The sequence below is a fragment of the Bacillus rossius genome, chromosome 3 (genome assembly GCF_032445375.1).
Source record: "Bacillus rossius redtenbacheri isolate Brsri chromosome 3, Brsri_v3, whole genome shotgun sequence".
Lineage (NCBI taxonomy): Eukaryota > Metazoa > Arthropoda > Insecta > Phasmatodea > Bacillidae > Bacillus > Bacillus rossius.
The window spans coordinates 12314648-12338930 of record NC_086332.1 but is presented as its reverse complement, the minus strand read 5'-3'; the positions used below and the strand labels follow the sequence as shown (position 1 = coordinate 12338930).

The following is a 24283-nucleotide window of genomic DNA, read 5'->3' as shown; positions in this document are numbered from 1 at the left end:
CACACGACACCCATTTCCTTAGCAGTTTTCATGTAATTTTTATGCTAGCGCGCCTGCTCCCGTGTGGGTAACATTTCAGCACCCTTCCAAGGGGTCTGGCTCTGGGTATAAAAGTTTTCATAACCGAAGTCTTAGCCAAAACCGTAATAGACGGTGTTCTATTTTTCTGCTATACCCACGAGCTGGAGCCGTCAAGATGGCGGACCCACGTGTTGCAATATAACCCCGTATATAGTCTGTATTGTCAACATTAAGGGACGTAACAAATGTAATGGTATGCCAAATGAAACTTTATAATAGTAAAACTACTATGGAATATATTTGTTAAGCTGAAATTGCCACAGAAAGAAGTAATCGGAAATTTTAAAATACGTTATGAAAATACATTGCATTGTATATTACCCATTATCTCCTATCACATTCGCAGCGGTAGAAGGGTGATTTTGAATGTGGTTCGAATCCTCATCAGTTCAATTTTTTTTTTTTAGTTTTTTTTAAAATAACAAATAATTAAATTGTACATACTGTGCTTTCTGCAAATATAAATTATTAGAATTAATTTATGGTATAATAGTATTAACTACATTTAGGTGTCTCAGTCCATTGATTTTATTCATAGTACTATGTACCTAGATTTATTTTTACTTTTAAAAAAGTAAAGTAAAATCACATGTTCACAAATAATTTAAACCAAAAGTTAATTTTATAATTAAAACGCCAACGTTTATTAAGAAACGAGTGTCCATAAATTAATAATGAATAAACTGATACTTCATAGCGACACACCTGTGAGGGTAAAAAAAAAACATGCAAAATGTTTTTCTTCACCTAAGATTTAAATTTATTACGCCGTATGTGCGTGTTTATTTGTCTCACTGGGTTACAAAAAATATTAGTTACAATTCCTCTAATTATGTAGTTAAATATATAAGTAATCAATAAATCTTATATATAACATATATGAATCGGTAGCATTTTTTTACTATTACAATGAAATTAGCTTGATTAACTGTATAATTAAATTAATATTAGAATTTAAACCGTACATAAACTACATTTAGTAAACCCAATGTCCCTTGTATCATTTAAATTTATATATTTTTAGATTTTGAAATTAACCTACAACTTAAAAATATATTTGTAATTCCAAAATTGCTCTTAATTTGTTTTTAAATACTAAACCAATTTTTTTATTTATTTGCAAATGAAAAATATAAGATAAAATATCAAATAATATTTCCGCAAGTTACATAATTTTTAACACAAACAGGTGTAACTTTCACTTTTTTTTTCAGTATTTTGATAAGTTGACTACGACAGGTTTATCCTCCCCTGATATGTTTGCTTTGGTCGGCAACTGCGTTGGCTGGTTTTCTGTTAGCATTCTAGGTATCGTGTGTATGGAGTTAAGAAATCTTTCTGCGGTTCTGCTATACAAATTTTTATGAAAATTTTTATACCCATGGGTATAACAGAAGTTATAGCATAAAATGGGCATCGTGTGGGGTGGGCTTAGCAAATAACTTTTTAATATGTAGCTATCCAGGGCTAGGAAACCGTTTACATGATTTCACAGTATCTTTAATGTAGCTATCCTAACCAAATCAACCGTCCTCAATGTTTTAAAGTATTTATAATGTAGCTAACCTAACCTTTTACAATGAACAAAAAAAAAAAAAAACAACCGAAGATGCACAATCGAGCGTTTGGCTCTCTCTTTTGTGAAAAAGAAGGCTTCCCGTTGAGAGGCAAGAAGAGGGCTGTGATTTTTTTTAACCTAACTAAAACTGTGTATTTGGGAGGGGTCCGGGTTAGGGAGGGACCTAGGTGCGTCTCAGGCCGAAGCCTATACGCCTAGTCATGCTGGGATTATCCATGCAGGGAGAGGGTCACATGCATCATGTGCTAGGAGGGGATTGGCCAGCCATGGCAACGATTGGCGCCATGACTAACTCCCCTCACTCTTAAATCTAGACTATAACTAGAGATAGGTTGGGCCCAGGTAAAACCTGCATAGGCACATGGAAAACCCTGGGCACATTCATGCGGGATGCAAATTGGCATGCATTACGTGTAGGAGAATACAGGAGACAGAGGATGAAGAGGGCTGTGTTTGTTGGCTCTGCTGCTGACTGCAGCCGGGAATCACCGACCAGTGACGTCACCCTGCCTGGGGGGGGGGGGGGGGAGGGAGGTCAGCCCGCAAGGTCAAGCACCTCGCCCCCTTGCGCGGCGACGTGTTGTGAAACAACGCTTTCCTGAGCTTTCCCCATAAGCTGACGTGTGTCGTCTGCCCACGAGACAGCTAGTGCGCCGTCGAGCGTGGTCCACCCAGAAGAGAGTACGCAGAATTTCATTTCACAGGGAATAGAACCTCTTTGCCCGCTGTTGTTGGTGGGAATCAAGGGCGTAGATCACAGAGTGATCGGGGGGGGGGGGGGACCCCCTAACATTTCATAAGCCCCTTCTTGAGGGGGCACGATTGCGCCTTGAAAAATAGCAACAGTGAAACGGGGTGGATAAACGTAAACTTCAAAACTGAGAAACCTTATTATCTTTGAAAGATTTGTGCAATGGGAGTGCATGACTTGATGTAAGCTTTTGGACATACGCCATTGCTACGCACATGTGTGTCTGTAGAAGAAAACTACAAAAAAAAAAACCAAAAGACAAAAACACAAATTAAGCAAAAAATTGCTGTTGTCAACACGATATAAACACCACGTAATATTCCATAACAGGAATATGGTCAACAAACAAAGAAAAACAAAGAAAAACGGAGAAACCTTCTGTATATTGTAAAGTTTATTGCTTATTGCACGTACACAGGCGAATATATGGGTGGTATACAACAAACGAACATCTTGACCAGGGATGACTTGTGTCGGTTAACACCACGTCACAACTCTCAGACCGGGTGGGCGACTCATACAGATTTGCGCCCTTGGGTTTACCGATCGTTTCACATGATTAACCAAAGTGTTTTACTCGATCATTAAGGTTGGACGAGGAGAAGGGGGAAAGACTGTGACGTAGAAGGCTTGCATGAAAACCCTTCAACCATAACTTTTTTTGACGTGACAACGTCTAATAAATTGATGAACGCCGGCTGCAAGCACGAAAAAGTGCCCCGTAACGCACACTGTACCGTTACGCTGTGTCCCGTTACGCTCATTGTACGCTTGCGCTGCATCTATATCTCTTCCACTGGATTGGAACAACCATCGATTTGACTTTTTCGAGGCACATTAAACTTGAAACAATCCCATTCGTTTCCTACTTTTCCTATGATCGTCCTATCCTTAACAGAATAACACAGATTTGAAGAAGTTAAATAGCAAACATGTACAAAAGTTATAGTTAATATAATCCCTTCGTTAAAGTAATAAACGTATTTGAATTAATGAGTGCAAATAAAAGTAAATTTATCAATTAAATTGTAGATTTTATTTCACTACTTCTTTGTATCCATACAAAATAGTGATAATTCAATAAAAATGATTCAATTTTATTCATAAAAGTATGCAATCATTTCATCAATGTTTTTTTATGACGTTGCCACGTTAAACTATTGTCCTTAAACCGACTTTACAGACAACCAATTTTTTTTAAGCACTACCAGTCTTCTTAGTTTCATTGGAAAACTCTTTAACAACTATATTTCGCCCACGTGTTGTTATTAAAATATGTATATCTAAATACTATACTTTTGCTATCGTTCTGTGTTACGTATGTGAAATCACTTTATAAACATGATTATTTTTGTCTTAGAGTATTCTTGTGATGTTTGAAACGTTATAACCGTTCTGATATTTTACTTCAACATACATATTGCACCACTACAACCCCTTAAAGTTTGTTTAATAAGAAACTGCTAAATATGTGTTTAATCATTATCTTACAGTACTTACACTATATATTATTATGACCATAAACTTTGAACCCATTTCACCTCTTAGTGGCTGACCTCTTAGTTAAGGAATTTTTTTTAACTGTCATATTTGTACTATCAATTGTTGACTGGGAGTTAATGTGACAATGTCTCAGAGCCAATTTTCTAGTGTTATATCTAGTTAAGTTAAAATGTATGTTTAAGCATTTTATAACATCATTTTCCTGTGATTTCACTTTCACGGCATAGTTTACAGATCGCCTTGGATTTTATACTAGCAATAACTAACAATTTCTGATTTTACGGTGCTATAAGAATAAACGAGAAAGCCAAAATTTCAAAACGTTACAGCTAACCGATAGAAAAGCACTTAACATTTCTTCGGCACTGCTGTCACCTGTTGGGCTGAGATCATAGTACTGCGGATCGAATAGCAGAATGATTCAGCTGACCATTAGGGTCATACTTAAGCCAAAATGGGGTTAAAATGTATACTACCTGTCATCACTTGAAACAGATGTGTGTAACAGACGGTGTTTAAATATAATTTATTTTATTTTTGAAAAGATTTATTGTTAGAAGTTAGTTTATTCCCAGATGTTAAGGTTAATTTGGCAGTATACCTCGTATTTGAAAAACCTAATATTCTCTAACCTCGAATCAGCGTGTGTGTGTGTTTCATAAATAAAATTCTCATTAAAATTAGTTCTTGATGATTTTAAATAATAAAAAAATTGCTGGGTTAGGTAAGCTACTTTCAAAATCCTCTGAAATCATTAAAGGCCGGTCCACACGCAACGTTTTCAGCATCGATTTACCTGCGCAGGTCACATCGTTGTAGACAAAACGTAGCGTGTAGACAGGAAAACTGCGCAGTTTTGTGAACTGCGCGGAGACGGAACACGGAGAAGGAAAACTGTGGCCAAGAGCATTTATGTGCGCGCAGTTTAGTCGACCTGCACAGACTTGTCGTAGCGTGTGGACACTTCCTCCGTCTTCTCCGTACACGGGGCTCAGTTCTCCCTCGGTATTTGTGCCGGAACAGTGTAATCTGTTCAACGATGACCGATTTGCGACAGTGTTCACGTGAATTTCTAACAGAGTTCATTGGTCTTTACAAGTCCTTTCCGTGTTTGTGGCGGGTCAAATCAAAAGAATATAGCGATAGGGACAAAAAACCTCAAGCGTATGAAGCACTTGTGCAAAAATACAAAGAGGTTGACATCGCGTCTAACAGAGATAAAATTACAAAAAAAAAAAAAAATAATTAATTCCTTCAGGTCGGTATACCGGAAAGAATTGGCCAAAGTAAAGAATTCACGCAACTGATGGGATAAAACTTGGCTGCAAACTCTGTTGTGTGGACACGGCTAAACTGCAACCTTTTGTTTGCACAGTTTTTCCTGCGCAGTCAAAACTGTGTACAAAACGTTGCGTGTGGACCGGCCTTAAAATGTGTGAACCTTGCAAAATTTGTGTATGTGTTAATTATATTTTCTTTCCGAACCGCTAAGTTATTAGCGAGCGGCGAACTTCAAATGTGTTCGGGACTGTTCGGGGGTTAGTGAAAAGTAACGCTCCGCATGTGGAGTGTGTCCAAGTCTTCCACAACCGGTCTTGGACGGCATATATATACATCTCTCTCTCTCTCTCTCTCTCTCTCTCTCTCTCTCTCTCCCTCTCTCTGTCGTGGCCGACCTTCTTCGCGAGACCTCGGCGGGATGTTTCCGCGTGAGCTGTGACGCGAAGTTACGATGGCCGGACACTTGGCGTGTAGGTGGCGAGCCTGTCGCCTTGCAACAGCACTTACCCCCCCCCCCCCCCTCCCCCCCAACCACCTTCAGGGCTGTACGCAGACAGGGAAATCCCCAGAACGAGAGAAGGCCCGCAAACCAAGACCTCGCATTGAACTTTAAAAGGCTCTATTTCTCTCAGCCGAGCCGATCTAACTGGTGGGGAGCTTCACTCCCCCGCCGAATTAGGTACACGTAACTTTTATAGCATTACACAACCTACCAGCGCACACACAGGCCCGTGTGCCAAACCTATCCCACAAGACACGCACCCCTGCCGTCGATTCAAATGATTCTTCACCAGTGTGGGGTGCACCTGAATTACTATGCACTTAGCGAGTTGTAGAAACTTCGGTTTCTGGCCTCGCCCACGCTTACTGGCCCCGGATGGCAATATGATGAATCGGCGTTGGCCGGATCAGATTTCAGGGACCGCCGCGCCGTGCCGGCTACGCTGGAGTCACGACAACGCAACGACGGAGCGATGCGAAGATGGTAATGCGACGGCAAAATATCGCTGTATTGTGAACATACGGTTTTCACCCGCGCGACAACCAAAAATAAACGGTTCTTACATACGAACCAAACATACGACAGCTATCAATACTTGCTGTATATTTTTAATCGATATGTTTAAGAGAGTAATTTGTTTAATTCAAATTTAAAATTCAATTCTAAAAATCATTCTGCGTAATTTATTTGATTTACGTTTCCGCAGATATATTTAGTTAAAAAAAATTAAATTGCAAGAATGATATGTATAAGTTTAACCACCTTCCGAAAACAATAATTATAACATGCAGTTCAGTAACGCTGAGCCTGCGACGCGATGAAAATAGAGAATATTTCTAATCGGGAATTCGGTCGCGTCCGTCACTTTTGTCGCGCTTGATTGGTTAGAAAACTTTGCGTCTCCGTCCCGCCATTGTGATCCCAACAAAAGGCGAGACAAGGGGCGATGATTTGAGACGACAGGAGCCAGTGTGTGGCCACGCATGCGTTACTACACGGACACTTAGCGAAGCCTGTTTTTGTCCGGCTAAAACTTTCGCCGAAGTATTGTAAACAGTTTCAAAGACTGTGTTTTATGAAAATGGCGGTGTTTAACGACGTAAATTCTAATGCATACTTATTAGCCATCGTCAGGAACGGTCAAGCACCATTTCAACAATGTTATGGGTGTTTACAATGAGCTGATGGTAATGTAAAATTTGGCTTCAATTACGTCTTAGCATGCCATCTCCTGATATTTCCTAACTCCATGACTAAGTTTCTGCCTTCGGTATAACTTATATAAGTTTATTTGGAATGGTACAGGCATGAATTTCACTTCCATCAACGTTAATTTCTTTGCCGTTTCATTCCATTACTTGAAGAACAACCCTTTTTTTTTTGGCATTTTAAACTATATAAACTGCTTACAAATATGATGTAGTTATTTGGGTATTCATTTGCAGATTAGTTACATGGGATGTTCTTGGTGATACACACCTGTAACCAATTTGTTCTCTATAAATAAAATTATAAATTTATAAATGTAATGGAATTAGAATTCCAAATATAGTATTCTGCAGCTCGCATTGAGTACAGCGGGGCTTAATAAAAATGCAGCAGCCAATGTCTTAACAACAAATTAATGTGTAGATATGTGAAGAATTCTTTTATGGATTTGAAAACCAGTCAATGACCTATCAAATTAGTCCATAGGAGTACATTTAAAGTTTTTTTTTTTGTAAGCAAAGAATGAGATATTGTATTAACACTCGGAGCAACATAAATATAAAAGACTTAGAAGGTTGATTTTTGTTATAGCTTATATTACAGTTCAATCACAATGCCGTGCACAAATGTTTTGCTGGTGTAATTTTTTAAAGGATCCAGGTTTCACTGTGGAATAAACTTACTGATAATGTTTGGTAAAATAATTGACGGTGTGAGCAGTGGATAGCCAGGGAGGGGGGAGGGAGGGCTAGGGGTTCTACCCCCCCCCCCTTAGCCACTGTTTTTTTCTTATCTGAAAGCAGGTTAGCTAAAAGCCTGGGTGTCTTACTGCTATCACTGGCCACTGCACTGGAGGGGAAGAGTAAGCGAGCCCTACCGATTCTCCTTCCCTTCCCCTACCCCTGTCACGAGCAGAAGCTATAAGGTTGTGACGCCGTGACGGGTCCCAAGCTTTCAAATATCTTACACCTATTGTATTTAACCAGCGCGGTAATTATAAGCAGGTGGTGACTGGGTAACTCTTCAAGCTAAAGCTAATTGTTTCCAGGAATAGGCCAGTTCTGCCGAAACCCAACCATTTTTATTCCTTTTTTTTTGTATTGTTGAGCTTCGAGCATGATTTATGATTTTGAGTGGACGTGCACAAGGCACTTGGATTGATTAAAATATCTTTAATTAATTTCTTACTTTAATACTCAAAAATTTTTTTTTATTAAAATATTAATAATATTTTTACCATTACAATATTTAAAGTTAAGTACCGAAAACTGCTCAAATAGCACTATTTTACACCTTAAAATCCAAATTTCGCTTTAATAGGGGGGAGGACCATGCTTCTTAACCCCCCTCCATACACAAATCCTGGCTACGCCACTGGGTGTGAGGGATTTTAGGCTAGCAAAAATAAAATCATGCAATTTAAAATTTTTTTAATTACCATTTCTACTATTGTAAGTTCAGCGAGATAGACCAAGTATTATTTAGGATTTTTAATACCAAAAAAATCTGATGAACTTAATAATTCATTTAGGATTTTTAATTACTAAAATAAATCTTATGATGAACTTAATAATTCCTTTAATCTTACATGAATAATTGTAGTTTATAATTAATAATCTTACTCTAGGCTGCATTAGACGAACACCGGGAAAATACCCTAATTTCATTTCAACCACGTACTTTTAATTTTCGTCATTTTTCTGCTACTCGCGGAATTAAATTGTTTCTTCAACATCTCAGGAATGTGATTATATTGAAGCCTGCATGTGGCTTCAACTTGACATTAGTTTGTAGGGAAATAATATATATATTTTAAAGTTTTACTGTAAATAATCTTATCAATATACCAAGTAAAGACTTTTTATGGAGTGAAAGTCTGATATAAAGTTGAAGTCACTCTGGTTTGCAAATAGTAAGCAAAACAATTCGTAGTTGTATTAGGTAAGGCTAATGCTATACGTTCGTTTGTTAAGTTGAAAGAAACTTTGTAGGAAGAATCGTAAATATGTCATCAATTTTTAGACAAAGATTTTAACAACACATCAGGATAAAATAAGCGTCAAACTTAGTTTTAATCAAAACTTTTTTTGCTATCCAGATGTGACAGAGTGTATGCAGGATCGTAAAGACAGAATAAATAAATTTATGGCTTTTGTAAATCTCTTGATGTGATATCTCTTCTTTATAGAATGCGAACTTAAAATATTGAAAGTAAAAAGTGGGTACTGTATAAATCTGTTAAAAGAAATATTTTCTAATTTTGAGTTTTAGTTCTCCCTCTTAGTCACAGTCAAAAAATTAAACAATTTTTTTTTTTAAATTTGGGGCTTAAGTCTCGCCGATAGCAAGGTCATATTGTCGTCGTCTTGTAGCCAAGGATTTTCTGGAGGTGGTATTGTAACAAAAATACGAGCGAGTATTTTAGTACTCGCCAGTGATGGGTAACATCTAACATCGGTAACAAGCAAATTCATGTGTTCTCATGTTGCAAATGCACTAACAATACGAAAATCTGACATGAAATTAACGAAGAGTTTTTTAAAATAATGCCGAGCGTGATAAATATATGGCAACGATGTTTTAAACTACATTTCTGGACGCGAATCACTCTTAGTTTCCGCACCCACCGCTAGAATTCGCAGCCGGAGCGGCTACGTTGACTATAGAATCATTCGATTTGCGGTTCGAAATTTTAAACTGCATAATGAAACGGCTCCTATAAAAGCGAAAAAGACTTGAAAAAAATATACTAGACCCCGACTTCATACGTGCTTTTCGTCAAGTAATTTCATTAAAATACTGCCCATCTTGTTAAGATTCACTAAATCGATAATACTATAAACTTTGTTTCGCGCCATCCACCACAGAGGGCAACACCGTGTTTTTTTTTTTTTTTTTACACATTTCCGTTCCTTGACTTATATCGCATTCACAAAGTTGCTCCCACCCATAAAATGCCGCATACCGAGAGTTAAAGGCCGGTCCAAACACAACGTTTTGTACACAGTTTTCACTGCGCAGGCAAAACTGTGCAAACAAAAGTTTGCAGTTGAGCCATGTCCACACAACACAGTTTGAAACCAAGTTTTATCCTATGAGTTGCGAGAATTCCTTACTTTGGCCAATTATTTCCGGTATACCGACCTCAAAGAATTAATATGTGTGTTATAATTTTTTTTTTTTGTGATTTTATCTCTGTTAGACGCGATGTCAACCTCTTTGTTTTTTTGCACAAGTGCTTCATACGCTTGACGTTTTTTGTCCCTATCGCTATATTCTTTTGATTTGACCCGCCACAAACACGGAAAGGACTTGTGAAGACCAATGAACTCTGTTAGAAATTCACGTGAACACTGTCACAAATCGGTCATCGTTGAACACTGTTCCGGCACAAATACCGAGGGAGAACTGAGCCCCGTGTACGGAGAAGATGGAGGAAGTGTCCACACGCTACAAGTCTGTGCAGGTCGACTAAACGGCGCGGACACAAATTATCTTGGCCACAGTTTTCCTTCTCCGTGTTCCGTCTCCGCGCAGTTCACAAAACTGTCTACACGCTACATCTTGTCTACAACGATGTGACCTGCGCAGGTAAATCGTTGCTGAAAACGTTGCGTGTTGACCGGCCTTTAAGATATTACTCATAAAAAATTTGGTTGTTTGTAAAGTCGGTTTACGGACGATAGTTTAACGTGACAACGTCATAACAAAATATTTATGAAATGATTGCATACTTTATGAATAAAATTGAATCATTTTTTATTGAATAATCACTATTTTGTATGGATACAAAGAAGGAGTGAAATTTTATCTACAATTTAATTGATAAATTTACTTTTATTTACACTCATTAATTCAAATATGTTTATTACTGTAACGAAGAGATTATTTTAACTATAACTTTTATACATGTTTTCTATTTAACTTCTACCAATCTGTGTTATTCTGTTAAGGATAGGACGATGATAGGAAAACTAGGAAACGAATGGAAGTGTTTCAAGTTTAATGTGCCTCGAAAAAGTCAAATCGATGGTTGTTCCTATCGAGTGGAAGAGAGATAGATGCGGCGCAAGCGTACAATGAGCGTAACGGGACACAGCGTAATGGGACCATGTGCGTAACGGGACACTTTCTCGTGCGTGCAGCCGGCGTTCATAGATTTATTAGACGTTGTCACGTCAAAAAAGAAAACTGATATCAAAACGGCCAGACTGGGAGTTTTAACTTTGTCCTCGGGAATGCGGGACCACATTGTCACCACTGAGACGTGTCGCTACCCTCGCGAGAGAGTTGTTTTTTCTACTTGGACGCATCCGCAGCCCGGCAAGTTGGAATCAAACAAATACGTTTATGAGTAAAAAAACATACCGTTCAAACCGGTCGCTGAGGTGGTCACGTGTCCTTCCAAGGCCGGCCACTGGCGCGCACTGTGAGTTCGACTCCCGGGTTAATTCACCTCGTTGCTTCAGTTTAAGGCTCCGGGAAGCCTTCTTTTCACAGACGAGACAGCCACACCCGAAGTTTACCGAAGTTCATGCTAGCTTTTATTTTTTCCCTTACTATCTCATTGTATAAACCGGTGTGGCATTAAAATTTTGCGGTCGATTAGGATAGGTTAGCTACATTATGACTACTTTAAAACATTGTGGATGGTTGGTTATATTAGGTAAGTATAGCTACATTAAAAATACTGTAAAATCATTTTATGGTTGCTTAGCAAATAACTTTTTAATATGTAGCTATCCAGGGCTAGGAAACCGTTTACATGATTTCACAGTATCTTTGATGTAGCTATCCTAACCAAATCAACCTTTCACAATGTTTTATATTATTTATAATGTAGCTAACCTAACCTAATTGACCATTAGTTATCTTGAGTTACAATGAACAAAAAAAAAAAAACCGAAGATGCACGATCGGGCTTTCAGCTCTCTCGTCTGTGAAAAGAAGGCTTCCCTTAAGGCTTCACGTGGTGTTAGACATAATTTCGGGTACTTTTCAAGTCAGTGTGTGGTGTTCACGTCAGCTCTAGTCTGTCTCGTGCAGTAATCAGTCGTTTTTTCCCCCCAGTGATTGCTCACTGCAATTTTTAAGAAAGGATCAGTTTGTAATGTCAGTATAAAAGCTTGGCAAGGAAACAATATATGTGCCCTGCCAAACAAGGGGTTAGAATAAAAAACAATTTTAAAAAAATTGAAAAAAACACAAGATTGCGGGGCTTGATTGTCCTTGAGGCTGGGTTTCATACTATAGGTTGATTTTTTATTTTTTTTATTTTATCATAATAACTATTATTTAAGGGGAATGGAAAGGTAAAATATCTTGGGAATGCTGGAATCGAATATCAAGGATAAAATATGAACTACTCATCATATTTCTTTGCGGTTTGTTTTGCCAACTAGATAATTTATTTACAGAGGGTTGTGTGTACAGAAGTGGCCACAATAATGCATAGTTTTTTAGAAAAAAATTAAATAAATTTATGCAGAAATAAGGGGTATTAGCTACAAAATTATAAATTATACCAAAATATAATTTTTGAATGGTGTAATACAATATTATCTAGAGCTCTATAATACAGAATTTTACGTAATTGCTCAAAAAGCGTGTCCTTCCTTACCTAAATGTTGCATGGCAGGTTTTAATTGGTTAAAATTCCTTTAAAATTCAGCGATCAAGTGTTTTTCACTTTTATTATAATATAGTTCTAGATAATATTATATTACACAATATAAAAATTACATTTTGGTATAATTTTAAATTTTGTGGATAATACCCCTTATTTCTGCATAAAGTTATTTAATTTTTTTTCTAAAAAACTATGCATTATTGTGGCCACTGCTGTACACACAACCCTCCGTAATTAAATTATCTAGTTGGCAAAACAAACCGCAAAGAAATATGATGAGTAGTTCAGATTTTATCCTTGATCTTCGATTCCAGGATTCCCAAAATATTGTACCTTTCCATTCCCCTTAAGGGCTACTTCTGTAAATTTAACTTTCTTACATATGTTGTTCCGTTAAAAAAAATATATATTTACTGCGTGTAAGAAGTTGCGCAAGTGTTAGTAATTATTATCACTTGAACGAATTTTTACACCCCTTATATTAAACTTTGTTAATATGAATTGAAAATATTTGTGCCAGAACAACATCTGAAAGAGATTTATAGTGTTAAATTTACCGAAATAGCCTTTAACTAATAATTAAGATGAGAAAATAAAAAAATCAACATGGCGTGTGTAGCCTAGCCTAAATCATATTCCTTCTATATTTCTGCGTTTCTCCCCAAGATTTATATTTAATTCATTGCAAAACTATGAGCACATACGGATAAAATGGTTTTATTAAGTCAATAGATGTTTATTCAAAGGTTTTAAATCAATAAAGACCGATTTATATTAAAACATTTGCGTGAATTGAGAGGGCTGCATTCATGAAATAAAACTGTTTGGAATTAACCGTTCGTATGTGTACTTGTCGTGAAACTGTTAAATTTGAGCAATTAGTACATGCATTTCTAAAAAAATTTATCCACCCAAAATTTTAAAACACTTAAGTTTTCAAGTCATTGGGTCATTCAAACGGCAAATATCTATGAAAGATTTCCTCAAATAAAGAGTGACATGAATGAAAATACAGACAAATGTTTTCATAATTCAGAGTATGTTGTCGTAAGCACCTAGTTATTTTAGTTATTTTGGGTTAGTATTAGAAATATAAATATACTATAACTATAATTTTGGTATTAAATTGTATTATAAGCATAAGGTGAATAATGAGTAATGTTTCAATAGAGTGTTTCATGTCTTGTGTATCGAACGATGAGTATGCCTGTCGAAGGTTTACAAGCCTTCTACGTCAGTTGGCTAACCAAATGTTAGCTATGTGTGGTGGTTCAAACAGACTGTTTCCTGCAGAGGAAACTACGCATCACAAGGTTAAACAATGACTGAATCCTTGGACTGAACATGAAACGAGTGTGTAAATGAACACGACGAATCACGAGAAAGGGTGGGGGGAGAGTGCGCTCTGCCCCGGGAGAAGGAAGCGGACAGACGGAGAGTGTGTCGGGAGACTCCCGAGGAGGAGGTCCTAGGATGGGGACTGAGAGCTTTGTCAGAAGGAACAGACTTGTAGAGTCTTAAGTTTGTACTTGTAATTTCTATGTATCAAGAAGTGGATGTAAAAGCTTTGTAGAGTTTAATACTTGTAACGAGCCAAGAATGATGAATAATAATAAGAGTTGTCCTGTCTGCAGTATTAAGTTATTGCTTTTTATCGCTCCGCTGCCCCACATAGCCTCACCTATAAGGAACCAGCCGCTCGGTCACGACATTATGGTGTCAGATGTGGGGTTGCTGTGAGTGAATACTGCGTAAGGACAGTCGAATACAAATCTACGAGAGAATAAGAGAGAAAGGAAAATCGTCCGTCACTGGTATCAGAGCACCGCATCCCAGGAGCGACGGCGAGTCAGATTGTTTGAAGAAGATATCAACTTCCGCGAGGCAGCGACTGGACTACTGATAATCAGCGAGGAAAAGACAACAACGTATCCAAACAACATCAACAACGAAGACGACGTAGAGCCCCACTCGTCATACTCCAAGAGTCCAAGAGGATGTTGACATAGCAGATAGGAACAGCCGACGCCGCCAGCCGATGATAGCCCCGCAGTAGGGAAGAGAGGACAGCTGCAGACGGCAGCGCGAGAGACGACCAACCGGAGCTACGTGTGAAGAGCTGAGGGCCATGGGTACCCTCACGAAATTTATTATAATAAGGTCAGTACGGCTAATACGTTAAGCATGATACCTACAGTTTGGTATAAATAGGAGGGTTACGTTTACTCCACAATTATGGCTGACAGTAACGAGGAAAGTGAAACTGGGGAAGTTTTTATTTCCGTAACAGAGGCGTTAAAATTGATAAATAAACCATTTGATGGTACAAAAAACAAACTCAAAGAATTTTGCGATAATGTTGACACAGCTTTTGAACTGGTGAACCCAGAACGTCATAGAGTGCTGTTAAAGTTTGTAAAATCAAAAATAGTTGGGGACGCGAAAGCCAAAATTTTAGTCCGCGAAAACACTGATACTTGGGAAGAGGTAAAAGAAATTTTAGAGGAGAATTATGCGGTTCGCAGGACTTTAGATTTCTACGCTTGTCGGTTATTTAATGCTCGACAGGGATCACATGAGCCTGTTGTAAACTGGGGTAGCCGAGTCGATACAATGGTAACTGAACTTAAAGAGGCGGCCTTAAAGGTATGCACCCGCCCGCAAGAAAACGGGGCAATGGCCTTAATACAACATTTGGCTAGAGCCTGCTTCGTACAAGGGTTATCTGATGAAAGAATTCAAACAGTTATTCGGAGCAAGGGCGCTCAAATTGAGACTCTAGGGTTAGCTGTAGAATCGGCACTAGAGGAGGAGTCTAATATTTTGTCTCTTAAGGAGAGAATTAGACCCCCAATGTTAAAAGTAGGAGATACGGTAACAAGAAGGCCCAGTTGCTCGAATTGCGGAAAAGGCGGACACACACTAGAAAAATGTTTCTTACGAAAACCCGATAAAAATAAAGGATGGAAAAAATATGTACACGTAGGAGAGCTATTTTGTAAAAATTGTAACACTACAGGACACACAGACGCGAATTGTCGACGTAAACAAAGAGATGACAGAAAGACTTTTCAGCCCTACAAAGAGGAGAGAAACAGGGGAAACTCCACATGCTTTGAGTGCGGTAAACCGGGACATTATGCCCGAAACTGCTTTAACAAATACGGAAAATACAACAATACCAATTTTTCAAAAGGAAATGATTACCCAAATCAGTACAGGTATGACCAAAGAAATCACAAGGAATTAGGATATATTAACAAAGGAGGGCGAGAGGATAGACCTTCCTATACTGAATCGCGATTATGGAAACATGGGGAAAACGCGGGAAACTAAAAAGGGGGCATTACGAGCAGCGGTGTATGCACCCTAAGGAGCCAAACACAGACAGCTGCAATAGAAAATCTAGAATAGAGTATGAACAAAGTAACGACGATGCTATCTGTACCAAGAGTAGTATAGTTTCTTTAAAGCTAGACGAAATACGTGAAGCAGTAGACTGCCTTATAGACACAGGGTCCGACATAACGCTAATAAGAGAGAATGTTCTAAATAAGAGTATCCTATCGGCCAGTGATAAAAAGGAGAAAACTAAGATTCGCGGTTTAGCCACCGATGTAATGCCTACAAAAGGGACTGTTAATTTAAACTTTTGTTTACCATCTTCCACAGTAAGATATAAATGTCACATTATAGAATCTTGTCCTCATGCATGTATTTTGGGCAAAGATTTTCTAAGTTTTACTAAATCTGTTGTTGATTTCGAATATAATAGACTGATAATCAACAAGGAGCAAATCCCCTTTTGTGAAGAAGATCATGCTGTCAAAAATATGAGAATTCATGTACCAGCTAGGTGCGAAAAAATAGTGCAATTAAATGCTAGCAACGAAGGATTAGGACTAGTAGAAAAACGAGAAATAGAAAAGGGAGTTTATCTAGGAGATGGATTGACGGAAGTGATAAATGGCAAATGTTTATGTTCTATATTAAATACTAACGAACACGAAGTAGAAGTAGATATGCCCGTCGTTGAATTAGAGGAAATACCCTCTACAGCGAAATTGTTGAGTATTCAAAATTCCGATAGGGAAAGGAAAGAGAAATTGGCATCGATGTTAAGGGTAGAACATCTACACGACACAGAGAAAAAGCAATTGCTAAAATTATGCAAAGAGTTTGTAGACATTTTTCACTTGCCCGGTGATACACTCACATGTACGCCGACCATTGAACATAGTATCCCTACAGGTGCTGAGACGAGGCCCATTAATGTAAAACCATATCGTATTCCGGAAATTCACAAGGAGGAAATTAAAAAACAAGAGACACAGATGTTAGAACAGGGTATTATCAAACCCAGTCTGAGCCCTTGGAACGCGCCTATATTAGTGATTCCAAAAAAACGAGACGCTTCCAATCAACAGAAATGGAGGGTCGTTGTAGATTTTAGAAAACTGAATCTTGTGTCAGTGGACTCGGTGTATCAGATGCCGAATATTACAGAAATATTAGATCAATTAGGACAAGCAAAATATTTCTCGACCCTAGATTTGGCTAGTGGTTATTTGCAGGTAAGGATGAAACAGGAAGATCAACCCAAAACCGCATTTAGTACCCCGACGGGTCACTATGAGATGTGCAGAATGATGTTTGGGTTAAAGGGAGCTCCTGCGACCTTTACGAGATTAATGAACACTGTTTTGTCAGGACTAAATGGAATTAAATGTCTTGTTTACTTAGATGATATCATAGTACATGGCCAATCAGTAGAGATACATAACGACCGGTTAAGAGAGGTTTTCACTAGAATGAGAGAGCATAACCTTAAGCTACAACCTGATAAATGCGAGTTTTTACGCACGGAGGTAACATTTTTAGGACACATGATTAGCGACGATGGCGTGAAACCAGATCCGGAGAAAGTAATCAAAGTACAGGGATACCCTAGACCAAAGAACGCTAAAGACATCAAAATGTTTTGCGGATTAGCCTCGTATTACCGAAGATTTATACCGAACTTCAGCAAAATTGCAAAACCCCTCTACAACCTTGTAAAAAGTGACGTTCCCTTTATCTGGGGAGACGAACAGGAAACTGCATTTAACACCCTAAAAGAAATCCTGACCTCAGAACCAATTTTACAGTATCCGGATTTTAATAAACCGTTTATCGTGACGACAGACGCTAGCAAACTAGCTATAGGAGCCATTTTGTCCCAAGGAGAAGTAGGTAAGGACAAGCCCGTCGCCTATGCCAGCCGTACGTTGAATAAGGCGGAGGTCAATTACTCGACGACTGAGCGCGAAATGTTAGCGATAGTGTGGGCTGTAAAATATTTCAGGCCCTATCTATTAGGTCGCCATTTCATGGTGATAACCGACCATAAACCTCTACAATATGTTTTTAACGTAAAAGACCCTAGTTCCAGGTTGTTAAGATGGCGGTTAAAATTGGAAGAATATTCATATGAGATTAAACACAGAGCCGGTAAAACTATCATGCATGCCGATGCGCTGAGTAGGCTTTGCGAAGTAAAAGAAATGGAGGAATTGACAACAGACGAATCTCACTCTGTAGAGGATAACACTGAGAAGCGAGAGGGTGAATTATCCATGGAAAGGAAACGGGAAATTATTAAGGAATTTCACAACACACCGATAGGAGGCCATCAAGGGATCGCCCGAACATACGACCGAATAAAACAATATTATAAGTGGAACGGGATGAAAACAGACATAGAAACCTATATTAGAAGGTGCGACTCTTGCCAAAGGAATAAATTAACGCGACCTTACATAAAAATGCCGCTTGAAATTACGGACACGCCTAATGTAGTATGGGAAAAATGTGCTCTCGACATTGTGGGACCACTAGTTGAGACTGCCAATAATCATAAATATTTACTAACGTTTCAAGATCTATTATCCAAGTATACGGTAGCCATACCCCTTTTCGACCAAACAGCCGAATCGGTGGCGCGAGCTTTTGTGAACGAAATAATACTAAGATTTGGTATACCACAAGTGATAATCTCAGATCAAGGAAGCAATTTTACAAGTGATCTGTTTAAGAAGGTGTGTAAATTGTTAAAAATTGCCAAAATCAAAACAACTGCCTATCACCCTCAATCTAATGGGAGTCTAGAGAGATGGCACCATTCCCTCACTGAATTTTTAAGACACTTCATCGCCACCAACCAACTCGATTGGGACGAATGGATAAATTATGCCACTTTTGTCCATAACACTACGCCTCATAGGTCCACGGGATTTACACCCCATGAATTATTATTTGGTACATTACCTAATATTCCTGGCATCCTACAGAAGGACTTTATAGAAAAGAATTATAATTATGAGGATTATGTCAAAACCTTAAAAACAAAATTGCAAGAGACTTTCAAATTAGCAAAAAAACATTTAATCATCTCTAAAGAAATAAATAAAAGGAATTATGATCAACATGTGAACCAGCACATTTTTCATATTGGTGATCAAGTCCTTCTGTATGACGAGACTGTCAGAAGAGGTAGGTCCAAGAAACTGTCCAGCCAATATGTAGGCCCCTATAATGTTGTAAAAGTAGAAGGAGTAAATATAACCATCCTTACCAAACGTAAGAAGCTTGTAAAGGTACATGCAAACAGGTTAAAGCCGTACTTTTAATTGGTATGTTACAGTCAACTCATTTTTACCCTGTTGCTGAACCCTGAACATGTGAGTGGAGTGTCATCAAGACTAGACATTCAAATCACTAAAATTGAAGAAACTTCGGGACTGTACTACGAACATAACAGCAATGGACGATTGTATAATACTGAATGGAGATTAATCTCCTATTTAAATTTAAGTCAGCCTGAAAATAATTATAATACGTTAAGACGATATGTAAGTGTTGTAAATGAATTATGTAATAAGGAAATTCCGGTGTATAAGGGTAAAACTCTATGTTCTAATACTATAACAAAATTATCAAACAGGTTAGACGCCATTGCGCGCACCATAGAAATTATAGGAGGTATAACCAAAGACCATGTTAGTCCTAGAGTAAAAAGAAGTTTATTTCCATTTAACCTAATAGGGCAATTGAGTAAAGTGATTTTTGGTACGCTAGACGAAGAAGATGCAGAATTTTATAATAATAAAATTACGAAACTTGAGAGCGAACAATTAGACTTTCTTAAGCTGAGTAAGGAACAAATTTTTATTGTAAAATCGACCTTGCAAACCATGAACCGAACTGTTAAAGACTTAAATGGGAATCAGCAAATGTTAGCTGACCAACTAGTAAAACTTACAGATGAGATAAACCGCATAAACTCGAATGTAACCGACGCTTTATCTCATCATAACCTACGAATACGAGTAAACGAGCATTTGACTCTATTAAATCAAGAAATTGAAACCCTTTCATTTCAATGTGAATCTATTTTGAATTCCATAATAAATGCATTTAAAGGGATTTTAAACCCCCATATTATAACACCACAAAAAATCGTTGAATATTTCAATGCATTTCAATCTACTCATTCTCGAGAATTTAATTTACCATTACCAGAAGGAACAATCAAAGATAGTTCTCTTCTTAACCTGATGGAGCTGGAAGTGTTTAGCAAAAGGAACATTTTATGTTATGTAATTAGACTACCAGTAACTGATAATTTAATTTTTGATATATATAGAATCATTCCATTGCCTGTAAAAATGAAAACTGCCACAAACAAATATGTTTTCATAGATCCGGAAACGGATTATATTATGATGGAACACTCAAAACAGTACTACGCAAAAATAAGCAAGTATGAATTGAATAAGTGTAAAGTAATAACTAAAACTCTTAGAGTGTGTAGACAAACCTTTCCATTGATAAATACTTATGCACGGGAAGATTGTGCAGCCAAATTATTGTATACTACAGGTCCTATACCTAGCAATTGTGTTAAGAAAATAGTAGAGCTAAAGCAGACCCTTTGGATTCAGCTAGAGCACAATGAATGGTTATAGATTGCGCCAGATAAAGAAAAAAATTACTATAGTTTGCGATCAAACTGGACCTTTTGACGCAACAGTGGAAGACACTGGCAAACTTAAGTTTATAAGTGCATGTAAAGGTTATGGTACCAACATCTTTATATCCTCCCAACTGGAGTTAACTACTAACACTAGCACAAAAGATGTTATTCCCAAAATAAATCTTGACATAGATTGTGTGATGAAACAAACTATAAAGTAACACTTGAGAAATTAAAAACAAAGTTACATTTGAAACCTACAATAACTCGGTTAGACGATTTGAAGATTGCCGGTCACAAAATAGAGGAAGTAGAACATATGATAAATGAAGAGGAATGGAAAATAAAACACACAAACGTGATTTCACGAGTATCTGTAATGTCCTATATCATTATCATATCATTAAGTTGTATTTTATGTATATATTGTTGTATAAAATGTGGATGTTGTAAAACTATTGTCGGTAATTGCTACAAGAGGTGTAAGGACGGTGATTGCTGTAATTGTAAAACCATATGTTTTAAACCAACAATTGTAAACACATACAGACCTAGGGAAAGCAATGAGCTGGTCCATTCCGTTAACGAAAGACAGCTAGAGGAAAGGATCGAATTGAGAGGAAACAGTTTACGGAGAACTCAGACTAGTCGTTGATGGCTAAGTCCCATTTCAAACTAAGAGAGGTGTAAAGAAACAATTGTATTTTCTTTAATTGTTTCTTTTTCCCCCGCAAGGGAGGTGTCGTAAGCACCTAGTTATTTTAGTTATTTTGGGTTAGTATTAGAAATATAAATATACTATAACTATAATTTTGGTATTAAATTGTATTATAAGCATAAGGTGAATAATGAGTAATGTTTCAATAGAGTGTTTCATGTCTTGTGTATCGAACGATGAGTATGCCTGTCGAAGGTTTACAAGCCTTCTACGTCAGTTGGCTAACCAAATGTTAGCTATGTGTGGTGGTTCAAACAGACTGTTTCCTGCAGAGGAAACTACGCATCACAAGGTTAAACAATGACTGAATCCTTGGACTGAACATGAAACGAGTGTGTAAATGAACACGACGAATCACGAGAAAGGGTGGGGGGAGAGTGCGCTCTGCCCCGGGAGAAGGAAGCGGACAGACGGAGAGTGTGTCGGGAGACTCCCGAGGAGGAGGTCCTAGGATGGGGACTGAGAGCTTTGTCAGAAGGAACAGACTTGTAGAGTCTTAAGTTTGTACTTGTAATTTCTATGTATCAAGAAGTGGATGTAAAAGCTTTGTAGAGTTTAATACTTGTAACGAGCCAAGAATGATGAATAATAATAAGAGTTGTCCTGTCTGCAGTATTAAGTTATTGCTTTTTATCGCTCCGCTGCCCCACATAGCCTCACCTATAAGGAACCAGCCGCTCGGTCACGACAATGTATCATAAGAATATATTCTCTAAGTTCACGCTTGCGATAAAACAATAATTTGCAATTAATTTTTTTTAAAATCCTTTCAATAAACACACACTGATTATCATAGGAATTCTCCGTCACCTTTCTCAGGAACCGTGGCTTTTGGTTTCTAGCCGCATCGAAGGCAAATGGGATCAGTAAATTTTCGTTTGACAGAGCAGTCGCCATTTTCAAGGAAACAGTCCTCTACTGTAGGAGGCTGCTACCTTTAAGATTGCGACCGAAATGTCGACGCGGCTAGGAGCCACAAGCCAAACAACCTCAAACCCATGTTGACGTTTTGGGACCCTTTAATAATATCCAGCTAAAGTTATGTAGTAAATTTAACTCGAATCATGGGGCAAAAACAAGATATTACAGAAGCATAATAATTGAGATTTTTACCCTTAAAGGCTTGGTCTCTCACGGCATGTTGATTTTTTTCGTTTTTTTCTTTCATTATTACTTTTTAAAGGGATACTTCTAAAATTTTAACATGATACCTCCCTTGCATATTTTCAACATATATTTACCTCTTTTAAGTAATGATAATTACCAAGAGTTGGGCGCCTTTTACATCCATTATATTACACTGAGGGGGGAGCTGAATTGTTGCCCCTTGTAAGGGCAGCCCTTCAGGAATTTTTCTGGCAATGGTTTGTTTGTACAGCGACTGGAAGGGCAGCCCATCCAATTTATGAAAACTTGTTTCTTTAAGTGTTTAAATAATCCTGAAAACTTGCCCCTTGGAAGGGCAGCCCATCAGGATTTTTCTGACAGTAGTGTTTTTGAAAGATTGACTGAATTGTTGCCCCTTGGATGGGCAGCCCTTCAGGATTTTTTCTGACAGTGGTTAGTTTGTAAAGCAACTGGAAGGGCAGCCCTTCCAGTATCTTAAAATGTGTCTATTTTCGTAATTTGATAATCCTGAATTGTTGCCCCTTGGAAGGGTAGTTCATCAGGATATATTTAAGAGTGGGGCTTTTGAAAGGTTGTCTGAATTGTTGCCCCTTGGAAGGGCAGCCCTTCAGGTATTTTCTGACAGTAGTGTTTTTGAAAGGTTGTATGATTTGTTGCCCCTTGGATGGGCAGCCCTTCAGGATTTTTCTGACAGTGGTTAGTTTAGGTTAGGTTAGGTCACTTTAAAAACTAACCACTGTCAGAAAAATCCTGAAGGGCTGCCCATCCAAGGAACAACAATTCAGACAACCTTTAAAAAACACCACTGTCAGAAAAATTCTGAAGGGCTGCCCTTCCAAGGGGCAACAATTCAGACAGCCTTTCAAAAACACCACTGTCAGAAAAATCCTGAAGGGCTGCCCTTCCAAGGGGCAACAACTCAGACAGCCTTTCAAAAACACTACTCTCAGAAAAATCCTGATGGGCTGCCCTTCCAAGGGGCAGCATTTCAGTCGCCCCACACTGAGTATCTGTTGAAAATATTTGAGGTGGAACCACAAATGCACGAGAGGTATGCAGTAATTATTTTATAAATAACCCTCAGATAAAAGCAATGACGAGGAAAGGAAACAAAGGAGCGTGCCTTGAAGCGACTCTTACCTGCGACGGCGAGGAGAGCGTGGGCGACCATGGCGCTGCGCGGGCAGGAGAGGACTGGACCCGGGCCGGCTGCGGCGGCCAAGATATATGCTGCGGCGGCGCGGCAAGGTGACCTCGACTCACGATCCAGCGCGTAGCCTGCTGGGAGATACCCTCCCTCCCTCCCTCCTCGGCCCCCTGTGGTCACTCAGAAACACACACGCCTGTTCTAGTCGACGATTCTAAGTTATGTGGATCAGTCGTAGCTTAGAATCCTCGAAAAAAACATCACATTAAAAACACATTACGACAAAACACACAACTTAGTAATGTCGTAACTTAGAATTATCATAACTTATAAAAATACAAATTATAACGGCCATAACTTACAAAAACGTAATATATAATCACACAACGCCGAACCACATAACTTAGAAACATTATAACTGAGAAACACGCAACTTAGAAACACACAACTTTGAACATTCATTGCTTAGAAACACACAACGCTGATCCACATAACTTAGAATCGTCAATTAGAACAGGCGCGTGTTTTTCTAAGCAATGAATTAAGTTGTGTGTTTCTAAGTTGCGTGTTTCTCAGTTATAATGTTACTAAGTTATGTGATTCGGCGTTGTGTGATTCTATATTACGTGTTTGTAAGTTATGGCCATTAACATTTGTAATTTTTATAAGTTATGATAATTATAAGTTACGACATTACTAAGTTGTGTGTTTTGGCGTAATGTGTTTTAAGTTATGATCGTT

At 38.1% G+C, this 24283-nt stretch overlaps 2 protein-coding genes across 2 annotated transcripts in view; one reads left to right on the top strand and one right to left on the bottom strand.

Moving 5' to 3' along the window:
• LOC134530236 (uncharacterized PPE family protein PPE62-like) overlaps positions 1-23596 on the bottom strand; it is a 31943-nt gene extending 8347 nt beyond the window's left edge. The window contains exon 1 of the mRNA XM_063364910.1: positions 23536-23596. Within this exon, the coding sequence (XP_063220980.1) occupies positions 23536-23566 (31 nt within the window). The 5' untranslated portion in view covers positions 23567-23596. The remainder of the gene's footprint in view (positions 1-23535) is intronic.
• LOC134530235 (uncharacterized) lies at positions 14509-21882 on the top strand. The gene is made up of 2 exons (XM_063364909.1): positions 14509-14695; positions 19218-21882. Exons 1-2 carry the CDS (start codon positions 14664-14666, stop codon positions 20539-20541), a joined length of 1356 nt encoding a protein of 451 aa, XP_063220979.1. The 5' UTR covers positions 14509-14663; the 3' UTR covers positions 20542-21882.
• Positions 23597-24283: the final 687 nt, after the last annotated feature.